General features: G+C 40.7%; 1 protein-coding gene across 1 annotated transcript; it reads left to right on the forward strand.

The window, feature by feature from the left end:
• Positions 1-1,805: 1,805 nt before the first annotated feature.
• Positions 1,806-19,006, forward strand: col1a2 (collagen, type I, alpha 2). The gene is made up of 47 exons (XM_072676105.1): positions 1,806-1,834; positions 2,377-2,430; positions 2,626-2,670; positions 3,004-3,057; positions 3,276-3,329; positions 3,458-3,511; positions 3,832-3,885; positions 4,139-4,192; positions 4,303-4,347; positions 4,477-4,575; positions 4,667-4,720; positions 5,095-5,193; positions 5,277-5,321; positions 6,338-6,436; positions 6,616-6,669; positions 6,794-6,901; positions 7,940-7,993; positions 8,236-8,334; positions 8,500-8,553; positions 8,782-8,880; positions 9,045-9,098; positions 9,205-9,258; positions 9,357-9,410; positions 9,629-9,682; positions 10,032-10,076; positions 10,176-10,274; positions 10,480-10,587; positions 10,728-10,781; positions 10,890-10,943; positions 12,696-12,749; positions 12,895-12,948; positions 13,035-13,142; positions 13,693-13,746; positions 13,854-13,907; positions 14,053-14,214; positions 14,309-14,416; positions 14,574-14,681; positions 15,452-15,505; positions 15,725-15,832; positions 16,011-16,064; positions 16,174-16,281; positions 16,380-16,433; positions 16,525-16,632; positions 16,750-16,996; positions 17,125-17,309; positions 17,434-17,676; positions 18,013-19,006. Exons 2-47 carry the CDS (start codon positions 2,428-2,430, stop codon positions 18,157-18,159), a joined length of 3,813 nt encoding a protein of 1,270 aa, XP_072532206.1. The 5' UTR covers positions 1,806-1,834; positions 2,377-2,427; the 3' UTR covers positions 18,160-19,006.
• The last annotated feature ends 451 nt before the right edge of the window (positions 19,007-19,457 follow it).

A 19,457-nucleotide genomic window follows, 5' to 3' on the forward strand; every position in this document is an offset into this window, starting at 1 on the left:
CATGCATGAAATTATTCTTTAGTAGTGCAACAGAAATCCTTACCTTTTTGTATGCTTCCAAAGTGGACGATATTCGGTGAAAAGATCCTTGCCAATCTGACCAATCTCAAATACACCACAGCAGTTCATGTTATTAAAACATTTCTGCAGTGCTACATTTTTTTCCTCTTTTCCTGTCAGGGAGAGGACTGAAGCCCTATTGGCCAAGGTGAATGTCAGTGAAATCAGAAACCACCCACTTCTGCTGGGCACACCGTTTGGGCACAATGGGCCTTTTTAGATGGCCCTCTGAAGGGGAGGCCTTAACACAGAATCAACACGGCCCTGGAATTCCTTTAACGTAGTACGAAACTGTTGTGCAGCACTGCTTCCAACAGAGGGCTGCACTTTAAAGTCCCATTGCCAGTGTCTCGTGTTTGAGATTGAGGCAGATTGTTCACCTGAATATCATGATTTTGCTGTTTATCAGCAGAGAAGTTGAACTTAACTTCCGATTACATCTCTTAAATGAGTCTGAATGAGCCTGTACACTCATTTAAGCATCTTTGCTTGAGTCTGTCACATGATGTGTAATCTGTGACATCTGATCACATGACTAATCCAATGCAGTTTTGTTCTAACCTGCAGTACCAGAGCATGTAAAGGTTATTGTGGAGCTTAACACCTACTATGCATGTGTGAGATAAATAAAGAAAAGCAAAAGGATAACTGGCATAGCTTTACATGCTAAATGACATGGAAAGAACATGGAAAGATGGAATAAATAAATGCTACATTTATTTATCTTCCTTTCTATCTAGGAATATCTGAAGGTGAGCATTATTTCTTATGTTCATGGTGGTGGTTGAAGCGTGGCATGTGTGAACATGAGGCTTAATGTAGTCCATGGTTTACGCTGATGCATCACTGGCCCACCCTGAGCCCTGAACCCTACTCAAGCTCATTTGTAAACAGATTTTTGCTGCATCCCCAGTTAAAGCATCTCACGCTAGTTTTGGGATATGAGAGCATGCAGGCATGATTACGAATATTATACTGGATTAGGAAATAGATTTGGCTTTTCCAGGATTGTGATTGTCATTTTTCATATTTAGGGCCCCAAGGGACCCAAAGGACCTCGAGGTGACAGGGTAAGTACATTAGAAGCTATAATTCCTCAGGATCTCCAGCAGTTGATTATTGTAGACAAGGTCAAAGGACAACCACTTGACCTAGTAACCCCAGAGAAACCACACCCTTTTTAACCCCTAAACGGCAAGGGTCTGTATGTAGGCCCACACTTTAGCTGGTTAGTCTCATATCCACACAATGGACATATCAGTTGCATTGCAGTTACAAAACCATTTATAGCAGTTACAGAATAATTAATAACTGAATAATAAGGTTGTAATGAGGGGTAAATACAGGAAATGTATAATAACTAAGAAAAGAAACAAGAACACATCCATGTTCATATATATGTATCACTCACAGTGACAGTCTTTTGGTTATTATACTTTACGTGATTCCATGTTTATTCTATTTAACTTCATTATTAAGTCTATTTTTTTTCTACCTCACTTTTATACAGTATTATTATTGTAAAAGGGCCTTTAAGGAATTACAGGCTAGCCATTTTTGGTACTGTGGTTTAAGCAACAGAATAGTGAATAATGTTTTCTAGTAGTAAAATCAGAGCTGGTTCTAGCTACAGTTAGACTGGATCTAGATTTGACATATAACGTTTTAACTAAATCTTGTTCTCTATCAGGGTCCTAAAGGACCAGATGGTAAACCCGGCAAACCTGGACTTCCTGGGCCTCCTGGCCCCCCTGGCCCTCCTGGTCTTGGTGGAGTAAGTACATATTTGATTCTTATCTCCTTTGCCTTGTGAACTTGCAGACAGTTTGTGGCAAAAGCCAGAATCTGCAAATTGTAAGTAAGTGTAAAAGTGTAAGTAAGGTTTGCACTGGAATACACTAAACCATTGTAGGCACAATGGCACCTTATTCATGGTGGGGGGCCTTAAGGGCTGGTTGGGAGTGATTCTCTATTGTTAATGTTTTTGTTGTTGTTGTTCCACTGACCTATAGCTTATGCACAGGGTGTATAGCTTTTGGTTCACATCACATGACCCCTCCCTACCCCAATGACCTTTTGAACTGTAATGGCCTCTGATGTTGTAATTTAACTGTAAAGTAGTTGTGCTTTTAATACAACAGAACATTACATATGATTTGTATGATTTTATTTATTTATTTTGAGATAGCTGTAGGTATGAACACCCATATAATTGACATCACATGAACCTGATGGCATATTCAAATAATTAGGCATAGTAATAATCTGTATTTGGATAAGAAGCTAAAACATGTCATTTTCTTTGCCTTTGAACAGAACTTTGCTGCTCAGTATGACGCTAAAGGCCCCGAGCCTGGCCCTGGACCTATGGTGAGTAGCTGTAGTTGGGTAATGGAACAGAACATGCTAATCACAGTCAGCCTCAGTTACTCTCAGCTTTCAGAATGACCCACAGCAGTGACTGTGCATATGCTATACAGGCAATCACACTGAATTAACATGATCGTATCTTTGTCTTTATCTTTTATTCAATCTTTGTAAAACATTCTTTGTTCTTCTTTGAAGGGTCTGATGGGAGCCAGAGGCCCTGCTGGACCCCCTGGTTCTCCTGTAAGTGGCATTTTCAGGGATTTCCAATGTGGATGCATGAATATGGCATCCTAAAGCTGATATCTTTGTATCTGATGCAGATATCTATACATTTTAATGCTGTTGTCAATATATATACATATATAGATAATTTACCATTTACCAAAATTCCTATCTCTATTCTTCTCTTCTATTAATCAAATAAATGTATTAAATATCAAATATCAGCTTGATGGCTAATGATGAAATATGTTAATTGCTCCAATGCTGTTCATATTCATAAACAATTATTTTCAGATACAGGTTTTTGCAAAATGTCTGATGGCCAATGTTATGTTTTGGCTTGTTGCATAGGGACCCCAAGGACTCCAAGGACATGCTGGCGAGCCCGGAGAGCCTGGACAGGCTGTAAGAATACCTTACATTCATTTTAATATTAACAGACACAGACCTGACTTCACCTAATTTCTTTCAAAAGTGTAACGCTGATCAAGTTAACCAATGCGCAGTAGCACTGATTGATAGTTGATTGATGTTAGCATGTTGTGATCAAGATACAGTTCTGTCCAAAAGTCTTAGGCCACCAAAAATTGTTTGATACTACATCTTTCTTTGACTTTTAATAGGGTGGAGTTGGCCCACGTGGACCCCCTGGACCTCCTGGCAAGTCTGGTGAAGATGTAAGTAAAATGCTTTGCTTTCATTTGAACGCCATAGATTTGGATTTGATCAATATGTGGGTTGCTAGCAAATCACTGTGAGCCACATAATGGAGAAACAGATCTGACAGCATGTAATTTCCGTGCAGGGTAACAATGGCAGACCTGGCAAGCCCGGAGACAGAGGACCTGCAGGTGCTCAGGTAAGCCAACCTTAAAACATGGCGGTGGAAAGGCCCTTGTGGTTTGTTCATATCAGAACTATAAACACACCTGTTTAATTCATTTATAAGTGATTACTTGGACCAGATATTTCTTTGACCTGCTGCAGGTTATCTGCTTATTGTTTCCTCATTATAAACACTGCACTGGTTCATAACATGTCATGTCAACCTTCAAAAGTCTTGTTGAAGAAAATGAGAGATGCAGTAGACAATATACAAAGAGACAATGGATGAAAAGGAACAACACATATAAAACACCTTGTAACCTTCACTTGTCCTCTTTTCTGTCTCTTCTACAGGGTGCTCGTGGTTTCCCAGGAACTCCTGGACTTCCTGGCATGAAGGGACACAGAGTAAGTAGCTGATCCAGCATGTGATTGAAAACACGATGATCTGTAGTATAATACTGCACATTGTACTGTTTCAGGGCACAAAAGCTTGATGTTCGGAACATATTAGCAAGTACAAATTAACTAGCAGGAGTATCTAAGACATAATTCAGAAATCAACAACCGAATGAAACCAGATTAAAATGAAAGTGAAAGCTTGACCAAAAGAAAGAAGAAGATGGTTCTCCTCAGTAATTAATTTTTCTCTGTATCACAGGGCTACAATGGTCTTGATGGACGTAAAGGAGAGCCTGGTGCAGCTGGCGCTAAGGTAAAATCAGCAACCAGCAGAAGTTTGCTTGTGTCACTGTATAAGCATCATATTTCACTTGATTATTCAACATACAGGCCTGAACTTTCCTTTGTCTTTTTCTTATTTAGGGCGAGAATGGTGCTCATGGTGCTAATGGAACCCCTGGACAAAGAGTAGGTTTCCATAGAAACATCATCTTATCATCTTATCTTAACATCTTATCAAGTCAAGCTCCATCGTGACTTGAGGCTGAGTTCCAAATTGTTCTCACGATCTTTGTCTGTGAATGTGTACCATTTTAGGGTGGCCGTGGTCTGCCTGGTGAGAGAGGTCGTGTTGGTCCTTCTGGTCCAGCTGGTGCTCGTGGTGCTGATGGTAACACTGGTCCTGCTGGCCCTGCTGTGAGTATCTGACGTTTGAATTTTTTGTCTCCTGGATAAAGCTTCAACGTCTGATCTAATGATGTGTCCTGTGTGTGACCTTTCTTACCAGGGTCCTCTTGGAGCTGCTGGCCCTCCAGGTTTCCCTGGTGCCCCTGGACCTAAAGTAAGTCAACCTGAGGAAGACGTTTGGTCCTTAAAGTCCACCTTAAACATTCACTATGTGTACAACAGCTGCCAGGACCTATCATTGTTTTACTTTTTATATTGTCTCAGGCTGTATAACTGCAAATGAAAGGCCTAGCCTTGGCCTAGCTAAACTAATGTCTATGATATCTACTGTGGATTAAGCAGATTATTTATAATAAGAATGAACCGAATTTATTACATAAACCTAATCATTCATTTAAAACCACTATTTTCCACTGTCTCAAAAATGAACTCCACTGCCCCCATGACACAATCCCCCCTTACCACCTTAACTGTGTCACTGATTGTGCCTGCTAATGGGTCCTCATCATCCGCACTCTTCTTCAACAGGGAGAGATTGGAGGTGCTGGTCCCACTGGCCCCTCTGGACCTCAGGGACAGAGAGGAGAGCCTGGACCCAATGGTGCTGTTGGCCCCGTTGGTCCTGCTGTAAGTATACTCATTAGTTGGCTTTTGATTAACCCCCTCTTATAACAGCATTCCACTGACTCACTCTGGTTGCCTCTCTTTAGGGAAACCCTGGTGCCAATGGATTGAACGGAGCTAAGGGAGCCGCTGTAAGTATTCATCACAAAACATGAGTTCAGAATTAGCTGGAAGGAACTCACATAACTGAACCTGCTGAAGGTTTGATAGAGGCCACACAGCATACAGTACAGACGCATGTGAGCAGGTGTATCGCTGCTGAAAGTCAGTCCTGACCCTGATTGAAATGCATCTCAAAGGTTGTTTCAAACAATGTGGTTAAAATGAGGATTTACGTATACTACGATTTTACACTTTCATCTCCAGTGCACTTCATTTCAATTAACGTCTTACGGAAGCAGCCATTTGATGCTTTTATAAATTGTAATTGTGCAGATTAGAAATTATTTTAATTATCCAGTTCTACTGGCTGTCTAGCTGTTTGTATCAGGAGGCATATAAAAATGGCCTCTGCTGGGCCAGTATCAAGAGACATTTTAGGAAAGGTAGCCATAATTATAACAAAGCTTTTATTAGAATCATGACCAACTTTCCTCAAACTTAAAAATTGTAGTATTAAGATTAGTGTTCTAGTCACAATACTAGAATTACCACAGGAATTTTACAACAACAGGATCTCTTGTTGTAAATAAAATACTGAAAACATTAGACATAATTATTGGAAACAGCAGTAGATTATTAACAAGCAACAAGACTTAAAATGACTAAATAAAAATTCAGGTTGGTGTACACTTCAGAAACATCTGCTGGCCCAACAATATAACCTTTTTCACATTGGTGAGGCCTAGGAGAGTCATACAATTACAAGCCACATGCCATAATTCTCTCCCTCACATGATATTTATTGTATCAGTACTGTGGGAAATTAGTATTTGTATTATTTAAATATATATTGATGTTTCTGACACCACTATTTGGGATGCTGCACATAGTAATGGTACATCATGGGTTCATTAAAAATAGCAATAACATAAAATTATTATGTACATCAACACAATCAGAATTTTCAAAACTACTGTATTAATTACAAAATACTTACTTACTTACTTACTTACTGATGTACTCATCTGTCTGACGTCTCTTATAGGGTACCCCTGGAGTTGCTGGTGCCCCTGGTTTCCCTGGCCCTAGAGGAGGCCCTGGCCCCCAGGGACCTACTGGACCTTCTGGCCCCAGAGGCCTTGCTGTGAGTTCCATTTTACCAGCCTTTTACCAGTTTTAACACACAGACACCTGCTAAAACCTGACAGTGAGCTTAGAGTAAGCATATATATTCAGCAACAGCAGCCTTATTTACATTCTATGTCCTGCATTCAAATACTCAAGTACTGATTTTTTATTTCTTTTTATTGCATCTACAAATAGGGTGACCCTGGTCCCATTGGAGTGAAGGGAGATTCCGGTGTCAAGGGAGAGCCTGTAAGTACAACAGTACAGCCACATGTAAACAAATGAGAGTGCTTCATCTCTGTGCACATACACATCTTTCTCCATCTGCACATATGTCCTGCTTCTTTGACCTCTCTGCTCTTGTTGTGTGCAGGGTAGCTCTGGTCCTCAAGGTCCCCCTGGTCCTGCTGGTGAGGAGGGTAAGAGAGGATCAACTGGCGAGCAGGGAGCTACCGGACCTGCTGGCCTGCGTGGAGCTAGAGTAAGTAGTGTTTGATTGTTTGTTTGGTTTTTTGGACATTTGGTAGGATGGAATTAGTGTTTTTAATAATGTGAAAATTATGTATTTATAAGTGTACACTAACATGATTCTAATGTGATTCTAGAACTCCAGAGCTTTGTAGGTTTCAAATAACGTATAGAAGCTGTAAAAAAAGTAAACATTTTAGATGTTCCCAGAATAATGAACAGTGTTGTATAGCAAATGCTAATAAGCTGTAAAACACTGAGAATTAAGTTACACTCTCAGAAAAAGGTACCAAATTATCACTGGTGCGGTACCCCAGGTATACCTTCAGAACCTGTAGTTGAGGAGCATAACTGTACATTACATCTTTGACACTTTCCCACTTTATTTGATAATAACACTTTAGATGCTTAATAGATCCTTAACTTTAACCTACATTCAACAAATTATCCAAAACCTAAACCTTACCTAAATTCTTACCCTGATTTTACTACCTTTTTCTATTTACCAGATATTTAACAATTTGGACTTCTATAGATGGTCTATAGAGGGCTAAAGTGTACCATCCAAGTGAATGTAGTTGACTTGCATTAAGGTACACAACTGGACCTTAAGACCTTTAGCATTTGAGGGTATATCCAGATGGTCTTTCCTTGTACCTGTGAAATAAATTTTTCCTGACAGTGTATAATAAAAATTAACATCCAGGAATGGATTATCGCAATGCATTGCCTATCATTACTTATCATTTAATAGCTTTAGTCTTGTCCAACAGTATCTTCAATTATGTAATAATTTGATCTACGCATGATTTTTATTTAATCTATATTGTTATATTGATATTGTTGGATAAATTGTTAGCAGCTTAACAGACAATAGTTAAAATCACATGAAGTGATTTCAGTCTTTTTAACAGTTGTGTAAGATGCTTGATAGTAATAGTTACAATTTATACAGTCACATACTTTGATTGATGCTTACCTTCACAAGTAGATGTCAATTTCATGTTAAGCTTGCACAGATTCATTAACTCCTGTAACCTTTCCCATATAGGGAGCTGCTGGAACCCGTGGTCTTCCTGGCCAGGGAGGTAGAGCTGGACCAATGGTAAGATTATGGTGTCATTATACATAACTTTACTCCATCTAATGATAAGCCTGGCCATAATTAGGGAATGTTAGTAAAATGCTAATCATAATCTAGTAAAACCAGACTGAGGCCACATTAACTTGAGTAGTACTAAAAATCTGATATCATTAAAGTAGAAATAGAACTGAATAATACAAAATAATATCATAATGTCACTGCTGAAATGTGTGGCAATACTGACCTCTAATCTTTGTCCCCAGGGCATGCCTGGCCCAAGAGGTGCCACTGGTGCTGCTGGACCTCGTGGACCCCCTGGTGATGCTGGTCGTGCTGGCGAGTCTGGTCTGACTGGAGCCAGAGTAAGTAGAAATCACCAGTTTGAGTGTTATTCATATTCAGAATGATTTTGATTGGCCTTATATTAAAATGATCATCAATGAAGAACATTTATAATATAACTGATTGAATGGTCAGCCAGAAGTTGTTCAAAGGACGATGTATGTTAATTTACCCTCTCCTTACAGGGTCTCCCTGGAAGCCCTGGCAGCGCTGGACCCCCAGGAAAGGAGGGACCTGCTGTAAGTGTCTGCCTTTACAATTAATTGATTGCTGATAGAAAAAAACAATATTGAGTAAACAGACACATAATTTTGCATACTACACATACTTATACTACACGTACCTACATACTTACACATAGTGCACAGCACCAGTGCAAGGTGCAGTAGACAGTAACAGCAACCTGCATTTACATTGATAACAAGGGAAGACACAGTGACATAGTTCTCTTATGTCTCCATCTCCAGGGTCCTTCTGGTCAAGATGGCCGCTCTGGCCCCCCTGGCCCTACTGGACCCAGAGGTCAGCCTGGTAACATTGGATTCCCTGGCCCTAAAGGACCCTCTGTAAGTAGCAACAATATTGTCAGATATCATTCTCATGCATTTTTATTGACAACATTGCAGGAAGTGCTAATCAGTGACCTATATGACCTATAATGATTGTGATCATCTATCTTAACAAACCAAAAGTGCAACAGTTGTGTCATAGTGTCTGTGCTTATCTGTAGGGCGAGCCTGGCAAACCCGGAGAGAAGGGACCCGCTGGTCCTGCTGGTCTGAGAGTACGCATCATACAATTTTCTATGCCTTATATATGATATCAATATTAATTGATTTACATCTAAATGTGATTGTCCACCTACTAAGTTGACTTATTTTCCTTTGTAGGGTCCCCCTGGCCCTGATGGCAACAATGGCCCTGCTGGCCCTGTTGGACTTGTTGTAAGTAGACTGACAGAAACAAGCCATCAAAGTGTCAGAAGCCCATTTGTTTGATGTGAGATTTGTGATGGTAATGGTGATTTGTCTGTTATGTGCAGGGTGCCTCTGGTGAGAAAGGAGAGCAGGGACCCTCTGGTGCTCCTGGTTTCCAGGTCAGTCTCCCATTTGCACTCATTCATTCTCTTTCACCCTGTCTCAGCATTTGTAGCAACACTGGCATTAATGCAGATTTACACTGGAACTACAAATGGCTTAAATATAACTTCTACATCTACAATAAATCTACATTATCTACAATGAAAATGCTAGTCAGAAAATATTCTTTGTAATGAAATGAGTCATTGTCTTAACTTTTCCTTCCTCCTCACAGGGTCTTCCTGGACCTGCTGGACCTGTCGGTGAAGCTGGAAAGCCTGGAGATAGAGTGAGTTCTTCTTATAATGGCAGTCATGAACCATAAATATTCCTGATTCTCCTACTTACAAATATAGATTATGCATATTCTGCATGATACAACATATAATACATTCAGAATTTAGCACATACAGAAGAGACACAGTACATAAGGAGAATCTTGAAGGGTTTTAAATGTGTACCACGTTAGCCCAGAGCTTAAATGCTATGACAAGATCCGCTGTACATGGTTTTAGAATTAAATCCTTCATTGATAACAATTCATATTTTAATGATAAAAAGATATGATAACAGTTCTGCCTTATAACAATACAGGCAAGCGTTCTCAACCATTTACCAATCTGCATATCTCCTAATAGGGTATCCCCGGAGACCAAGGTGTTGCTGGACCTGCTGGTGTGAAGGTATCTTGCCTTTTTCTGGCCATTAATATACTTTAACTTATATTTGTGCAAATTCAAGGGCAGTTTATGACCATCTTCTCCTTTTTTATTTCTGTCTAGGGAGAGCGTGGTACCCCTGGACCTGCTGGTGCTTCTGGAGCCCAGGGACCTATTGGTTCTAGGGGACCTGCTGGTACTCCTGGTCCTGATGGAAGCAAGGTAGTGCATCCTCTGTTATACTGCTTTTAGTAATAATACATGGAAACCTTCTTTATTATGATCCATTGAACAGCATGCTTATTATACATGCAGTTTGTATGCAACATTTTAGTGTTGAAGGATGCTATACTGCTTCACTGTTGGTTCACAGGTATGTTGAAACCACCACAATTGTCCTGACAAAGTCTTTAATGTTTCTTCTCAGGGTGAGCCTGGTGCTGTTGGAGCTGCTGGTGCCCCAGGACACCAGGGTGCTTCTGGTATGCCTGGTGAGCGTGGTGCTGCTGGTACTCCAGGACCTAAGGGCGAGAAGGTCAGTTCTGAAGATCCAAGCCATCCATCCACTTTTTATTGCACCTTGCATTTTCTGGATATTGCCTCAACTGGCAGTTTTGGTGTCTATTCTTATGGTTCATAATCTAAAGAGACTTTTTCTTTCATCTACACAAATAGGGTGAGGCTGGATACAGAGGCTTGGAGGGCAATGCTGGAAGAGATGGTGCCCGTGTAAGTTCCAAGCTAAGCTTCTTTGAAGAAGTATCACAAGATTTATTCAGTATTTCTGTTCAAGTAACACATTCACATACTTAAGATGCATTTTTGGTTGTTCACCAGGGTGCTCCTGGACCCAGCGGACCTCCTGGACCTGCTGGTGCCAATGGTGACAAGGTAAAGAATAGTCTCAGCTTCTGTACTTTACAGTTCAACAAAGGCATGACTGAAATCTTCCAACATCAAGAGGAGGGGATTTTAACCTAGTAATAACAGTATTTATAAAAAAAAGTACACACCCATTTTCTGTAGTACTACACACTGTGTAGTTTAAAGGCTGTTGGCTGCACTTTTCAGCATTTTAGCTGTACTCACTTTCCGGATGCTAAAAACACAGCTGATCAATGTTGTGTGTCATAGCTAGGTACCTTCCAGTTGGGAATGTTGTGGTAATATTGATGCATGGAATAAAAGAGCCTGTAGCTAGCCACTTATCCATGTTTATAGACCATCACTGAAGCCCTGCCTTCAGAAAAATCCCTGCCGCAATTAACCAAATGATTAGAGTATACGAGCTAACCACCTCAAACCTAGGATGAAGCTAAAGTTCGTATTCATCATTTTCACATTTTAATTTTATTTAATCTTTTTCATTTAAAAGTTGCAGCTGTAACATAAATGTTCCAATTAAGGTGGAAAGCCTTCAAGGTCTTAACAGAGAAAGGCATATTTTTATTTTTAAGGCATAGTCACACTCCTGCAGTTGAATGCTGAGAATGTTAAAGCTTACCCTAAATCCTTGGCATACCTGGCACAAATTGCCTTCCTGGTGGATTGTACCTGCCGTGTGGAACATCAAAACTACTCTGGGAACATGAAAGCTATATTTATAATGACTTTACGAAGAAAGCAAGACAATCAAGAGAAGATCAAGACCGATCTCTAAGAATTCAGTGAATTGATACTGTAGACATAGAGTGTGTGTATTAACTCACCATCGCCCTCTGCTGGAAAGGCACAACAAAGCACTGGAGGAACCATGTTGTGGAATAGAGCACTAAAGATGAAGACAACTACAACCAAAGTTAAAATATCACACATCTGGGATATCACATTAAACTACAACCTTAACCTACAGAATTCATCAGTGGAAATATTGCATGCTTCCTAATGCAGACTCCAGTCCCATGCAATGCACTTGATAAGCAGACCTGAAGAAACACTAAACACACCTATAAAAGATAGCTAGTCTGAGGCAAATTTATCAAAAGCCTATTCATGTCATTTTTTATGTGAACAAAAATCCCTAATGCTGTTCAGACTGATAACGGCCTAGTTGGGGGGATATTCTGATAAAAATGAACATTTTTAAGTGCTCTGCTAAGTCCAGTGATTGCTTCACAGTGGTCCTCCATATCAGACATTGTACATTACTCAAGTTTCCTTTCCACCCTTTTCTGCATGGGTGGGGAAATACAGTACACCTGGAAGCCTTAAAGCAGCATTGTGCGAGAATTGGTATTTCTTGCTCATTGGCTCCCCCTACAGTCGGGAAGAGTAATTTACACTTTTGGCAACCCCTAAAGGACACACTTTACACATACATTTCTGGACAACCCGAGAGATACAGAACCCTCACTAAAAGGGAAGAAGCATGTGGACTGAGGCGGTAGTGTAATATTACAGGATTTTATACAAATATGACATGTTATGTAGCTTTGTGCAGTTCTCACAAGCGTTGTCCTACCCACTTCTTCAAACATTACCACGTCCTCCTTTCCTGACCCTCTTTCACTTTGAATAACTCTACTAATCTTGAATTATTTTTATACTGTTACAGGATATTTGAGTTGTGTTCTTTCCACCTATTTTAATCTAGTTTTAAAATTTATTCATGTACCCTAAAATATTGAACTTGTTATCTTCCAGGGTGAGACTGGCTCCTTCGGTCCTCCTGGCCCTGCCGGAGCCCGTGGTTCTCCTGTAAGCTTTATTTCTCTACTTTAAGCTGTTACAAATATTAAGAAAACACATTTTTCTAAAGATTAAAGCAACTCATGTATAAATATTCATTCATTTTCCTTGTTATGTTATTAATTCTACTACAATCTTATTCATCTCATTTCAGGGAGAGCGTGGTGAGTCTGGCCCAGCTGGACCTCCCGGATTTGCTGGACCCCCTGTAAGTGCACATGCATCTCTGTTCCTTTCTTGGTGTTCTTATTTTCAGCAGGACATAGACTGATATGGTTTCTATGTCTTTTGTAGGGTGCTGATGGCCAGACTGGAGCTAGAGGCGAGAAGGGTCCTGGTGGTGCTAAGGGTGATGTTGGACCTTCTGGCCCTGCCGGCCCTGCTGGTAACACCGGACCTCTCGTAAGTAAAAATAAATAAATAAATAAAACTTTCTGAACTGCAGATTGAATCTTTAATAGCTTATAAAAATAACCCTTACTTATCATTTATATTTACACACAAACACACACACACTGATAGATAAATAGACAGTAGCAATACAGATATTTGCAAGGTAAACAGACACATATTAGACGCATACTATATACACATTTTATTTGTCTGTGTATAAACGTCAATAGATTTTACATTAAAATGTAAATAAGAGTAGCAGTAGGCATTGCAATGGCTGCAAAATTGCCTGCAGCATATGAAAAGTTCAGAATTCTTTTCAGCACAATTTCTGCACTTTTTCACTGCAGTGAAGTACAACAGGTAATAATTTGTATAAATGGCAAGAGGCCTTTTTATGGCTGTAAAGCAACTGCAAGCAATAGGTGCAACTAGCTTAAAATGGTAGCTTAGCTTTAAATCATTCATTTCTCTTTTGAGGTGATCAGCACCTCAATTACAAAAGGTGACAATGAGGAGTTTTCCTATAACCTGTTTTGAATTGTTTTGTGTTTAAAAGGGCCCTTCTGGTCCTGCTGGCCCCCCTGGTGCTCGTGGTGACAGCGGCCCCCCTGTAAGTTGATTCAGTAATCATTATGAGACTATTCATGAAATTCTAAAGGTTCTGGTTTCTTGGATACATTGCTAATGTGCAACATTTTATCGTCATCTATATGCCAGGGTTTGACTGGTTTCCCTGGTGCTGCTGGCAGAGTTGGACCTGCTGGACCTGCTGTGAGTGTTCTAATTCTAATGCCTACTGAAGCTTCCAGCATTGAGTGCAATATCATAGGCTTGAACTCAGCTTGAGCACATGCTTTTCTAATCACAGGATGGATTCTCTGTGGACTAAAAAGTCTTGCATTTTCCCAATCTGTAGGGTATTGTTGGACCACCTGGTCCCACTGGTGCTGCTGGAAAAGATGGACCTCGTGGTCTCCGTGGTGACGTTGGACCTGCTGGACCACAGGGAGAGAATGGCCTGATTGGACCTCCTGGCCCATCTGGTGAGAAGGGATCTCCTGGAGAGTCTGGCCCCATGGTACGTTGATATGACCATTCATAGGCTGTCCCAATGCATACCTTAACAAACTGAAATCAACAATTAAGGCAACACCTTTATGTTCTAATCACAGGGACCACCTGGAATTGCTGGACCTCAGGGTCAGCTTGGATCTCAGGGATTCAACGGTCTTCCCGGCTCCAGAGGTGAACGTGGTCTTCCTGGTGGTGCCGGTTCTGTTGTAAGTGTCGAAACCACATTCTGATCAACTCTGGTCAGTTTGACTGTGCTATAATTTTGTTAGTTTCATAGTGAACAGTGCAGATGTGCTGCAAGATAGCTTATACACTGAATGCCCTCATGCTGGTGGTTAACTTGGAAGGTGATGTGTTTCCCAGGGTGAGCCTGGCAGAGTCGGTCCTTTTGGTGCTCCTGGCCCCCGTGGTCCCCCTGGTAACAATGGTATGCCTGGTATGACTGGTCCTCAGGGAGAGGCTGGACGTGAGGTAAGCTGTGCAGACATTTGAAACAGGGGTTCTGTGATGATGTATTTCAGCATTTCCATGATGTGAAACATATGACAAATTACATACTGTAATGACTGTACTGACCTTTAACATTTTAGGTACTGTCCAACTCCCAATTAAATTAATACTAATTAATGTTCTTTCTATGGTTCACCAATGGAGCTATTGCTGTACCTATTGAATTATTTGTTAGTATTGCAGATAGAAAGAATACAAAACCTCTTAGGGGCAATTGGGGTACCACTATTCAGTGGCCTTGGCACTGAAAATTAATTCTGAAGTCTCAAAATAGTAACTAACAGACCATGTGTGTATGAATGATTTTTAAATAATTAGCTGTGAATATGACAAAATATTTTGGGTGCTACCTTAGCAGTTCATTTGATCCATTTTGGGCCTGTTTAATCAGAAAACTATATTTAATATACACAGATCAGCCATAACATTAAAACCACTGCGAGGTAAAGTTAAAACTATTGATTATCTTCCTCTTCAGTGGCATCTTTCGAAGGGTGGGATATATTAGACAGCAGGTCCTAGGCAGGTGGTGTTAATGTTATGGCTGAGCAATGATCAAAGTCATACAACAGCATTCAGAGATTATACAACTGCAGATTTTTAAAATGACTTCTTTTGAATTTGAAAACAAACTACATTTCTAAATCCCAAAGATCTCAGGATGGGCTTCAAGTTGGAAAAGCTGGGAATGCATACATTCACACAGTTTTATTTTTTTCATTTCTCTATAGGGTAGCCCCGGTAATGATGGCCCACCTGGCCGTCCTGGTGCAGCTGGCATTAAGGTAAACGTTTTTTGGAAGTGCCATATTTGCATAGGACTGTGTAAGTTTACTCTTCATTTTTTTCCCTTTGCCTCCGTGTTAATGCAGTAGCATTAACCCCTTAGGGTTCATGCTCTTATTATTCTAAACTACTATGGAACTAATATGTAAGTTACGAAATGTGTAGAGAAAATCTGTAAATGGATATTAGATCTTAACTCTACTGCTTTGAACTGACAGGGAGATCGTGGTGAGCCTGGATCTCCTGGACCACTCGGAATTGCTGGTGCCCCCGGACCTGTTGGACCTAGTGGCGCTGTTGGCAGACCTGGAAACCGTGGTGAGGCTGTAAGTATCCAGGACTGAAGCACAATCACTAAAAGTACCATATATACACTATACATTGGAGATATAGACAGTAATGTGTTATTAGCTGTTCTCATTGACAGCATGGCCTGTATGGATATAGAGTAGATTTAATTGAGTTAGAATTGCTCTCTCAATCTTTTCCTGTCCTTTCCTTCAGGGACCCTCTGGATCTTCTGGACCAGTTGGCCCTGCTGGTGCAAGAGGTGCACCTGTAAGTAAAAAATATGTATTTACTGTTGATGTGTTTGTATCTGGTATTATATTTGGTATAAAATAATAATTAGCCTTCTCAGCACTCAGCGTTTTCTTGAAATCTGCAGGGCTCTGCTGGACCTCGTGGTGAGAAGGGTGTGGCTGGAGACAAGGGAGACAGAGGCATGAAGGGACTGCGTGGACACCCTGGTCTGCAGGGAATGCCTGGACCCAACGTGAGTGACCCTAATAATAGATTGGTGTAATAGTTGGTCATTATGTAAGGGCATACCATGCTCAGTACTCATTTGTGTATGGTTCATGATTTTGACAGGGTCCTTCTGGTGATACCGGTTCTGCTGGTCCTGCTGGTCCTGCTGGTCCCAGAGTAAGTAACTTGCCTTTTTTCTGATCACAGATCTCTGTTCAGCCATGGACCTTTAGGCAGTATTTGTAACATTTCTATAATTCACCTTTAGGGCCCAGCTGGTCCCAACGGCCCACCAGGCAAGGATGGTAGATCTGGCACTCATGGTGCTATTGGACCTGCTGGACACCGTGGACCTGCTGGACATGTTGGACCTGCTGTAAGTAAAAATTTTATCCCATATCATTGAAAATAAACATGCATTCAACAATATGTGCCTGTATCCTGGCAAACTGACTTAAGCACAGAATAACCAAGGTGCAAACTTGATCTTCAGGGACCTCCCGGATCTCCTGGTCTGCCTGGACCCCCTGGTGCCGCTGGAGGCGGATATGACATTTCTGGTGGCTACGATGAGTACAGAGCCGATCAGGCTGCTCTCAGGGCTAAGGACTACGAGGTGGATGCTACCATCAAGTCCCTGAACACTCAGATTGACAACCTGCTCTCACCTGAGGGCTCCAAGAAGAACCCTGCCCGCACCTGCCGTGACATCAGGCTCAGCCACCCAGAATGGACCAGCGGTGAGTAGCACTGTGTAAATCTTACCATTCTTTAGGAAACAGTTCAGTGCTTTCATATGAGGATAAATATGATCAGCACTTATTGAGATTCACATAAACTAATTCATTTGATTGTATTTCTTTTGCAGGGTTCTACTGGATTGATCCCAACCAGGGTTGCACCATGGATGCCATCAAGGCCTACTGCGACTTCTCCACTGGTCAGACCTGCATCCACGCTCACCCCGAGAGCATTGCACGCAAGAACTGGTACAGAAGCTCCCAGGAGAAGAAGCACATCTGGTTTGGCGAGACCATCAATGGTGGAACTGAGGTGAATGAATTTCAGATGTCTTTCACAACCAGATGTAGAGACTATGTAGGCTTCTTATTTCACAAAAGACATACAAGCCATTATGCTAATGCTATATATTGTATGTTTCTTTTATTCTTTTCAGTTCGGCTATAACGATGAGACCCTGAGCCCACAGTCCATGGCTACACAGCTGGCTTTCATGCGTCTCCTGGCTAACCAGGCCGTTCAGAACGTCACCTACCACTGCAAGAACAGCATTGCCTACATGGACGCTGAGAACGGCAACCTGAAGAAGGCTGTTCTGCTGCAGGGCTCCAATGATGTGGAGCTCAGGGCAGAGGGCAACAGCCGCTTCACCTTCAGTGTTCTGGAGGATGGCTGCACTGTAAGTTCATCTTCAATCTTTGTTAATTTGATAATGTTAATGTTATTGCTGTCATTGGAGAGCCTTGTGAATATGGAGGTGGAGTTTTCTTTTGACACTATTAAAAAAAGCAGACTGTCCTTATATCACCTTTCACAACAAAAGGACCAACAGAAATCTGGAAAAGCAAGCCTTTCAAACTTTTTGCTTTTTTAAAGAGAAGTTAAAAAGTTGCTGTTTCAGACATGCAAGGCTTTCATGTGACAGCAATGATGTATTTACGTATTTATGAGTTTGAAAAACTTGCATTATTTTGTACTAATGCCTGTTTTCCCCTTTATACCATGCCCTCTGCAGAGACACACTGGCCAGTGGAGCAAGACAGTCATTGAATACAGAACGAATAAACCATCTCGCCTGCCCATCCTCGACATTGCACCTTTGGACATTGGTGGCGCTGATCAAGAGTTTGGTTTGGACATTGGCCCAGTCTGTTTCAAATAAATAGACTCATGATAAATTAAAAAGAGAGAAAGAAAGAACGAAAATAGAAAAAAATCTCTGCCCTACTTCTCTGTGTTGTTTTTTTATACTGAATGCTGATTTCCTCTGCACATCCACTTGCTTAAGCTGGGCTCTATCGGAGAGGACCAATGGACTGAACGGAGCATTGCACAATGCAAATTAATACAGCTGCCCAAAGAGACGCTGGGAAACACCATGGTTTGGGACATGCCATCATTTTGTAAAAAACAAAAGAAGTGTAATAAAAACAATGAAAGTATGCATCACTTGTGGTCTTTGTATATCTTCCAAAGAGGAGGTTTAAAACCACAATTTCCAAAAGGTTTAAACTACCTCATGCCTGTATAAAGAAAATAATATTACCAAACCTGACCCACATCCTAGATGTCACTCGCTGGTACTAAGGCTTCAAGTTCTGTCCTCTGTCAAAGGTGCTCATACACTTGAAGTGGGGATATATGGTGCTACACATACAGCTGTGGAGGAAACCACTTTTACTGTATTACTTTGTATTGTCTTTACGGAGTGTTGCACAGGTCCGCCTGATATGACCCCATTTTTAAGCAGGTGGACAATTCCTTTTTTTTGTTTGGTTTTTTTTTTTTTGAGTTTGTCTGGATTTCTCTTTTGTTCCGGCATTTAGTTCCACCAACCCCCCCACTGTTCATACTGACAGCACATTTCGTCCATTTGAATGGGTTTTGGAGGCCTCTCTCTCTCAAAATGAACCACAAAGTTTATTGTACCTATTTTGTATATGTGAGATGTTTAAATAAATTGTGAAAAGTTCTGAAATAAAGCATGTCCATTGTTCCAAAACACAACATTCCACGAGTTAAGTGCTTTAATGTGCTTAGATTTGAAAATTTTAAATAGAGAAGAAAAGGTTAGCTATGTAAGTCATTGGACAACTCATTATTTGGATGTCTTTTGGTTATTCAAAAAGTTTCACTTAAGGAGCATATAATTGTCATCATTTGCTATTATTTCAGACCTGAGGAACTTTTCTTCACTGTATGTTCAGTTATGTCTCTTCAAACTAATTCTCACAATTGTATTTAATAAAAGGCAGCATTCTCATCCCTTCCAATCATGTCTGTATTTTTAGAGGCTCCTCGAGTAAACCATTTGGTCTTATAACTGCTGAGCATTATTTTATTTGATTATGTCCACAGGAAAATATGAGACTATCATAGAAATAAAACAAATGCAGTGCTTTAGTTTATGCAGGTATGCTAAATTACTTTTTCACATAGAAGCTCCACACAGAAGCTGAT

This window comes from Salminus brasiliensis, chromosome 3 (genome assembly GCF_030463535.1).
Source record: "Salminus brasiliensis chromosome 3, fSalBra1.hap2, whole genome shotgun sequence".
In the NCBI taxonomy this organism is placed as follows: Eukaryota; Metazoa; Chordata; class Actinopteri; order Characiformes; family Bryconidae; genus Salminus; species Salminus brasiliensis.

What these genes read in the sequence shown, in the direction of transcription:
- col1a2 (XM_072676105.1), top strand. An exon ending in CCGGAGAGCCTGGACAGGCT is followed by an intron (nt 3,058 to 3,275) that starts GTAAGAATACCT and finishes GACTTTTAATAG; the next exon opens with GGTGGAGTTGGCCCACGTGG. An exon ending in CTGGTCCTGATGGAAGCAAG is followed by an intron (nt 10,275 to 10,479) that starts GTAGTGCATCCT and finishes GTTTCTTCTCAG; the next exon opens with GGTGAGCCTGGTGCTGTTGG.